The sequence below is a fragment of the Phycodurus eques genome, chromosome 11 (genome assembly GCF_024500275.1).
Source record: "Phycodurus eques isolate BA_2022a chromosome 11, UOR_Pequ_1.1, whole genome shotgun sequence".
NCBI lineage: Eukaryota > Metazoa > Chordata > Actinopteri > Syngnathiformes > Syngnathidae > Phycodurus > Phycodurus eques.
The window spans coordinates 12,172,640-12,181,457 of record NC_084535.1 but is presented as its reverse complement, the minus strand read 5'-3'; the positions used below and the strand labels follow the sequence as shown (position 1 = coordinate 12,181,457).

At 40.4% G+C, this 8,818-nt stretch overlaps 1 protein-coding gene across 1 annotated transcript; it reads right to left on the bottom strand.

Moving 5' to 3' along the window:
* Positions 1-46: 46 nt before the first annotated feature.
* got1 (glutamic-oxaloacetic transaminase 1, soluble) lies at positions 47-6,921 on the bottom strand. The gene is made up of 9 exons (XM_061689872.1): positions 6,698-6,921; positions 5,206-5,387; positions 4,996-5,119; positions 4,182-4,294; positions 3,554-3,658; positions 3,307-3,457; positions 2,461-2,626; positions 2,232-2,374; positions 47-1,183 (listed from the first exon to the last, which is right to left on the bottom strand). Exons 1-9 carry the CDS (start codon positions 6,804-6,806, stop codon positions 1,044-1,046), a joined length of 1,233 nt encoding a protein of 410 aa, XP_061545856.1. The 5' UTR covers positions 6,807-6,921; the 3' UTR covers positions 47-1,043.
* Between the last annotated feature and the right edge of the window lie 1,897 nt (positions 6,922-8,818).

Below are 8,818 nucleotides of genomic sequence, written 5' to 3'. Positions count from 1 at the left end.
CTTAAGATGCACAATGATTCCAGGATGAATGACAAATGCAAAAATGTGATTTCAACCAATTTATTAGAGTTTCTATTGAGAATTTTCATAGCTTGAATTCATGTGCACGTTAAGACTAAACACGATGGAGACTAGTGTCTTGTGTTTGTGTTAAAAGCTCCCATGATACAAGGTTGGAATACTGTACCCTGCGGTGAGACATTTTCATTTTGTGTAAGAGATAAAAACACAGTGAATTAAGTCAGCGCTCTAACAAATCTGTCAGGAGGCAACTCAACTAGTACAACTTCATGTGGTAAGACTTCCTCATAAGGAGAAAATTGCTTCATTTCAAGCTTGATTTTAACGCCAAATTAAACACTTCCATATAGTGTTTATTGTTTATCACAAATTTCAAGTCTTGTTCGAAGCAGCGTGACTTATTTATTTATTTATATATTTTTCTTAATTACAATGTTCCCGTTTAGATTAAAACGGACAGTTAAGCGGTTTGCGCTGTAATACTGCTGCTTAATTTAAGCCAGTGATACAGCTACTGTGTTCAATGAACTGGTTTTAAATTGCCAAGAATCAAATTGTGACACTAGGAATGTAGTAACCTCTGACTGGTAATTTCTCAGCAGTAATATGATATGAAATTTAAAAAAACAAATTCGTAATTCCATAACCTTACAATGCCCACTCTAAACAAACAATTAGTTTCAGGGGCGATTACTGCAAAGTTCTGTCTTTTGATAAAAAGGTCCATAATAAAATGTTCACTATACAGTGGCTATAAAATAGCTACACCCCACTGTTTAAATGTCATGATTTTCTGATCTCTGTGTAGACTCTACCCTATATAATGAGCATTTGAATGTTAAATGTTTTGGGGAGTTTTACAACTATTCTTGCAATATTTTACATGATTTAAAAATTGTGCGGTGTTGCACGGTCCACATTGGCCGTAATATAGCCATTAAGCTGCAGGTTGCCCACCCCTGCCTTAACGCATTTAGATACGGTACAGTACTCGTGTGTCTTGTGTGGATGAGCAGAGTCTCCTATTGGACTTTGGTGACAGCCTCGTGGATGGACTCGGCCACGTAGTTGATGTTCTTGCTGGTCAAGCCGCACATGTTGATGCGTCCGCTGGCCATCAGGTAAATGTGTTTCTCCTTCACCATGTGTTCCACTTGTCTGGCTGCGAGAAATAACGGCGGCAGAAATGTGGCTATATTACACACATGTGTAACAGCGGGAACACATGTTGGAATTCTTCGCATAGCTGAGTTCAGAAAAAATATAAGTCATTGAGAACTTTGAACCTCGAACCGCCACCGAGTAAGAGCTCACTGCTTAACCAGCTTAATTTAGCAGACGCTTACTTTTTTCTTTGGCTATTTTTTAAAAAAAAAGGAGTAACCTCAACAAGATGTGTTAAGAGAAGGTTTAAGAGTGCTAGCCCTGCAGAAAAAATACATGCCAACAAAAACAGAAGAATATGTGCCAAAGTTGCATCAAGCTACTGCATCTTCTGAGGAGTACTCCAGCAACAACATGTCGTTTTTAACATGAGTTAATTTCTTTCTACTCTTTACAAATTGGATAAATGACAAAAAAAGAGATGTGCTGCAATGCCCGTCAGCTTTGCGTAGGAAGGTTTTTGTGTCTTTATTGCTTTTTGTACCATCTTTACACTTGTATGACAGTTGAAAATATGGAAATGTTATTTAAAAATTGGATAAAATATAGGTTTTATAATGGTGAACGTCAGATAACTCAGCCCATTGTGTGCGACTTTAAATGTTCCGCTGCATTTGTAATTGCAAAACTCTACAGTCGGGTTAACAAAGCTACAGCAGTATAGATGTTGTGGAACTTGCGGTGTTATAACCCCTTTAACCCACTGATATTTAAACAAATGGTGCAGCAACACATGGAGACAGACAATATACTGTAACAATACTCACAGGCATATATTCTTTACCGACTGAGAAAAAAAACTATCAAATTACTGCAGCATAGCCCATTCCAACGTCAAATCTACATCTATGTATTTTAATGCCCGCTGGTGACCAAATCAAGTACATTAGAAGGAGCAGCACAATGTCCATCGAATTAATAGTCAAGGTAACACTGTATAACTGATTGTGTGCCTGTACTGCATGGTGTGTGTGTGTTTGTGTGTGCGTGTGTGTGCGTGTGTGTGTGCTTCCACTGTGAGCGTGTGCATGCGCGCGTGTACTCACGGTTGAGTCCGGTGAAGCTGAACATGCCGATTTGCTCTGTTATGTGGTCCCAGGTTCCTGGCGTCCCCAGAGCCTGGAGCTTGGCTTTCAGCTGGGCTCTCATCAACAATACTCTGTCAGCCATGGTCTTCACGTTTTCTTTCCTGGTTTCAAACAAATTGAAATCTTACATTTGTTAACATACTACTTTAAGAGCCATCGCATCAGATTTAGAGCTCTGACAACTAACCATTCGACAAAGAGCTCGGGCGAGTTCAGGGTGACGGCCACGATGCGAGCCCCCTGAGTCGGCGGGTTGGACCAGGTTGTCCGCACAATCTTCTCCATTTGGGACAGAATTCTCTTCAGGTTGTCAGCATCGCGAGCCACCACGGTCAGGTTGCCAACACGTTCGTCTGGTGGGAACAATAGACGTGAGAGGATTTCTCTTTGGGATTAATTAAGCATCATCTTTAGAAGATTGCCATTTTTAGCAGGTTCTGAACTGCATTCCACCTGTGTTTTTAGTCCACATATTTTCAACTTCCCTTTGGGATAAAGCAAGTGTTTGTATCTTCTTTAATGCCAATTTGTGATGATCGTATTTACACAAATAGTGGCGTTTACGTACTCATTTGCAGATTGGGGAAGATTTTTGGAATAATAATGATAGAATTTATGTCTAGTGAAAGTGGAGTTTAACATAACAAAGACCGCTATAGGAGAAATATAGACAATGGGGCAGAGTGGAAGTCATGTTGCTTACAAGAAAAACAACCTCGTGGAGTCATGTCAGAGTCTTTTGGGACGCAAAGTGTGATTATAGACACCGTCCCCACAAAACACAAGATCATCTTCAATGCTGTGCAGGGAACTCGTTTACAACGTGCTAAGACTCCACACGTAAATTCATCTGAGAGATTGTTTACATGCTTTGGTGCTGCCGTTTTACTTAGCCGTGGAGTTCAAATGGGTTCTGCTCAGCTTCACTTTTGAATAAATTCTATAAATTTGAATATTTTTAAATAGATTTAATATTAATACTCTGAGATCTTATCGGTGACAAGCTGGTGGAGCGGGCGGATGCGGTTCTTACTATAGAGGCCAAAGTTCTTGGAGAACGACTGGGCGCAGAACATTTCAAAGCCCATAGAGACGAAAAACCGGACGGCCCAGGCATCTTTATCCAGACTGCCCGAAGCGAATCCTTGATAAGCCGAGTCAAAGAACACAAACAGCTTTCTTCTCTGGCAAAGAGCAGGAAAAAAAATACTCATTACAACCACAAACATTGAACAAGTACTTCTTATTGAGGACAAGTGAGGCAACAACATTTTCATTACCATCATAACTTCAGCAATCTGCTTCCACTGCTCCTGTGTAGGGTCTGTGCCAGTTGGATTGTGGGCACAAGCGTGCAGGACGAAGATGGAACGCTCTGGACAGCTCTGAGAAAGGGGAAGGGGTTAACATTTTAGAAGTTGTAAGGAAGTAGAATAAAACTAAATAAAATCAAACTAAAGTAAAACTACTCATCCTTTGAGGACTTCTGACAAGTGAAATACTGGGGAACCGGGTACTGTCACCAAGTGGTGTTTTATATGTTTTCCATTAAAAAGTCAGCAGTCTCAGAAGACATTTTGAGCTTTGTGCTTATTTTGTCAGTATGTAATTGATATTTGATTCCCTGTATTGTCATTCTACTTCGCAGCCAGGCCTTTTCAGTGTTAGGGCCATTTTGTGATTCTGTGGTTGTCATTACACTTTTATATTTTGGCATTACTGGCACCCGTCTGTGGTGATGTCACAAAAAAAGCCAAAGAAAAAGCTAAACGAACTGAGTTGATGTATTACAAGATTTGCGTTGGGGCAGATTTTTGGAGAAAATTTTGGTTGAATTGCGAATTGTACCACTTTTGGGGTCGTTTGACTTTGGAGGCTTAGTTCCAGAGTTCACGTCACACTGTTTACCTCCAAGTCACCAAGGAAACCAGTCAGATCTAGGCCTCTCTTTTCTGCATCCCAGTACTTGTAGGGACGGACATTATCGAAGCCGCTGTTGGTAAACACGCCGTTGTGATTTTCTGTAGCAAACAAGTAGATAAAGCCTCTTCACTGTTTTTGTACTTTTGACACAAGGTTACTTTAGTCAACGTCCACTGATAATGAGCTGCTGTGACTAAAACGAGACCACAAATAATATCTTTATAGTGTCTTTCATGAAGGCTTTATAGTGTCTTTCATGAAGGCTCTTTCTATGGCTGGATTTACACTGAATGGTTCATTCACATTCTACTGCACTTTTTCCACCATTAATCTGACCTACAGTATAACCAGTACAAATCAATTTTTTTTTAAATCTTTTAGAGAGGGGGGAGTAAAAATAAACAGCATAAATCACATGGTTGCACAAGTGTGCACACTCTCTCATCACTTGTGCAACCACATTATTTCAGTTTATTTTTACTTTCCCTCTCGAAAATATTGTTGGTTTTTTTTCATTTGAGTTGCATAGTTTATAGGTCCCATTAATGTTGGAAAAAGTTTTAACATTATTTATATTGGTCTCATTTTTTTATATCACAAAAATCTGGCATTTGAACAAGGGTGTGTAGACTTTTTATATCCACTGTATTTCCATGCAATTTAAGTTGTTCCGTCAGTGTAAACAAAGCCATATTGTATATGTGCCACTCGAAATGACAAAAAATAATAATAATAATGCATTAAATCGGAATTAGCTACTTGGAACTGGAGTGTAAATCCAGCCCAAGTGTGTTTATACCCCAGGTCGGCGCAGACACATAGACTGGTGTCTTTGTGTTGTTGCTTCCGTTGTAGAAACGTCTGAGGAACTCTGCTCCCATCTTTAGTGCACCGGTGCCGCCCAGACATTGAACCGCCCCCACCTGAACGGGACAGACAAACAGCATAAATGAAGACGAAAGGGAAGTGCAAATCCAATGGTGGAGCACACGAACCAAGTGTAACGCACCCTGTTCTCCAGGATAGCAGGGCTGTCGTATCCCAGCGCAATCTCGGACGCCGAGGACCTGAACTCGGGCAAACCCAGTATGGGCAGGTACTCGTGGTTGAGCTTGTCGTCATCGGCGATGATCATTTCCACCTTTTTCACCACCGGCAAAACCCACGGCTTGCCTTCATCTGTGCGGTAGGCTGCAACACAAGTTCAGGAGAGGGAACAAGGAAGACTTGCAGAGCTTTCTAGCTAGCTACACATTATCCATTAAGCTTTCAGCTTTCCATTTACATTAGCATCAGTCCATTCCTTTTCTATAAAACTTGTCCACATTAGCGTGGTTGGTGAGGTGGGGCCTATCCCAACTGACAAAAGGCATGGTACACCCTGGAATGGTCTCTGGCCCATCCAGGGCATTTGCCGTATGTAAGCATCTGCCTGGTAAAATGATTTTCTGCATGCAATTGATATCTCATGAATTACTCCCATTGCGGTCAGTAGCCAGACCTTTCCCTACATTACCAAAAGTGTCATTTCCAGTTCTATGGTCATCAGCACACTTTTCAGTCCAAATTGACCAATGTTTGACTCTAGAGGTTCCACTTTAAAATTATATGTAATTAATTGAATTACAATGAAGCAATTATTTAATACAATAACTCAATGTATTCTTTAACTAGATAAATGAATACAATTATTAATATATTTGAAATAAGCAATTTCAGGGGGAAATGTCACATATGTGGCCCCAGAGTTGGACTTTGCCCACTCCTGTTTTAGGGCCACAGACGTCCACGCTCATTATTGATGTTTTCTAAACACTGCAGAATGTCATTTTTGTCTCTGGTAATGTGTACAACATTATTCTCAAATTCCAACTCAAGATATCTGGCTTGTTAGAAAACTTTGATTCTGCTTCCACTGCTACAAACAACCAACCACATGGCATGCATCATAAATCTTGACGTTTTGGCCTACATTCGCCATCTGCCAAACTGTCTTGTTAAAGATGAAGAGATTACCGAGCCTCATCCCCCTGCACTTAATCATGGGACTCAGGTAGGAGCAGCAGCAGCAACACAACACAACACAACAGTGCCATTTACCACACACGCTTGCAGCATTTCTCGCATGGCTCTTTTGCAAAGCAAGCACACAGGATTACAACTCGTAATCTGATTCAAAGTGACAAAGGTTGCTCGGGACGAAATGTGTGGTTGTTTCACAAAAAGGGGGAGGAGTTTGAACTTTGAATCTGATCGAGAGTCAGAGGTCATTGTGCAGGTTTGCCTCACAGATGAGCACAAATGTCATTTGATAATGAATTAAATTTCAGGTGTACGTTCGCAGGAAGAGTGAGACATCACTTACATTAATTGGTTTTATGATGACAAAAAAAAAAAAAAAAAAAAAAAAAAAAACCTCACAACATTAAACCATGAATGGCAAAATGATTGCAAATAATGGGACCATAGTAAAATCAATGGTGTGTTCTATTCTAACTTACCCCCAACGCCGAGGTTGACTTTGTGTGGAAACTGGTCGTTATTGAAGTCCTGTGTTAGTTTAAACACGGCTACGGGTGCCGCTTGGGGAACCTCGCTAAACACAGACATGGCTTTAGCGCTGTTACTGTACAGTTTCAACTTTAAAACAAAACACAACTCAATCACGAAATGAACCGGACAAGCGACAGAAAGGGGACACTTGACACTTTGCACTCCGACAGCCGCTAAAGAGAAAAGGGAGTGATACGGCTGCACCAATGGGAACGCGGCCGTGTAATGCGCACCAATCACAGTCGGTCGGTAATACATTTCCGGTGAAAGTCCAACGGAGAGAGCGGAAAACAAGTGGCGAGGATGATGACCAATGAGCGCCTTTGTCGCGCTACTGACACAAAACTCAGCCAATCGCATTTAAAAGGGCGGGGATCGTGATTAAAATGCAGGTAAAATACTTGACCACAAGATGGCGCAAAATAATTGAATATAGTGCAAATGTGTAATTTACAAGGACAGTCAATATTTACTGTAAAGTACTTTCGATGACGTTTTATCATAATTACAAGTACAAGGAAGGTTTTGGAAGCCATATAAGTTCAACAGTAAACTATCCATTCAGTGGACACTTCGTTAGGCCCCCCAAAAATATAAAGGGGCAAGTTCTGCATCGATAAAGATAACGTTCAGTTTGGATTGATTTGACTGTCAAAAGAGGTGTTATATCTTCTGTATATATGTGGCTGTAATTTGCAGTGGACTAAACATACAAAAAACACATTCACGCCAACACCTATGGACGATTTTGAGTCTTCAGTGAACTTACCATGCATGCTTTTGGAGTGTGGCAGGAAGCCAGAGTCCCAGGAAAAGCATGCAAACTCCACACATCATAACTCTATTGTCCACTTGTATACATATATATGTTCTCCCCACTAAAGTTAAAAAAATATATATATCTCTGTATACACCAATGGAATTAAACCAGAAATTACATGAAAACCTGTTCCCAGGACAGCTGACAAGTGACTTCAAAAAGCAATGGGTGGCCCTCTACGGAGTGTTTTTTTTTTTTTAGCCAATCAGAAGCCTGAGAAGTCACCCCCGAAAAAGGCAGCGTAAAAATTCTCATGTCAACGCATCGTGAGTTGGTCTATAATATCACACTGGATAGTGTGGAACATTGCCAAAAGGGCCAGAAGTTGCCAGACGTTCTCTGACTGAGTGTATCCATCACATCAAATGTGTGAACAAGCCAAACATTTCTCCAGCTCAATGTAGGAAAGACTGAAATCATTGCTTTGGGAAAAGGCCAATGCTCAACTTCATGTCATTTTAAATCAAGTGAGAATTCTTGCTGTGATTATTGACTCGGACGTGAATTTTAAAAGTCGCCGTAAAGCTGGGACTAAGTCTGTTTATATCTCGAACATCTTCTGTCCAAGACACAGAAAAGCTGGTTCACACAATAATTTCTAGTAGTTTGGACTATTGTAACAGGATTTTTACACGTCTGAATGGCAAATCAATCCGACAGCTGTAACTGATCCACAAGAGTGCTGCTTGAGTTCTACTCATATCAAGAAACTGGACCTCATCGCACGGATCCTAAAACCTCTGTACTGGCTACCTGCCAGTAAAAGATTACATTTTAAAATCTTGTTGGTCTACAAAGCTCTGAATGGTCTTGGAGTGGACCTAAATATATTTAAGGCCTTTTAGTTTCCTATGAGACTTCCAGATCCCTCAGATTGTCGGGTGCCGGTTTATTGAGTGATTCCAGAACCAAAAGCAAAGAATGTGAAGCAGCATTCTGTTACAAAGCTCCTCAAATGTGAAGCAAACTTCTTGAACATTTGAGAGCTTGCTCCAACTCTCGGTACACTTAAATGTGACGAGAGCTTTATGGTTGACAGCTGCTTTTTCATAAATCAAAACCATTATTTCTCATTTTCAACATTTTCAATGTTCTCATCAATTTTGTGATTTTAAGTTGATAATTGTTTTGTTTTTTTTTCATTTTCCATTTGAAAGTGCATTTTAGTGACGCCACCACATAAGTACACCAGTGCAGCGCGATGATTACTAGAGAGCCATAAACGTGAATTGCCACCGACTTGTAAACA

Coding starts and splice junctions, on each gene's coding strand:
- got1 (XM_061689872.1), bottom strand. CDS start 6,806: ATGTCTGTGTTTAGCGAGGTTCCCCAAGCGGCACCCGTAGCCGTGTTT. Junction 5,120..5,205: donor CTGCTATCCTGGAGAACAGG/GTGCGTTACACT, acceptor TGTCCCGTTCAG/GTGGGGGCGGTTCAATGTCT. Junction 3,659..4,181: donor GTTTCCTTGGTGACTTGGAG/GTAAACAGTGTG, acceptor CCCCTTTCTCAG/AGCTGTCCAGAGCGTTCCAT.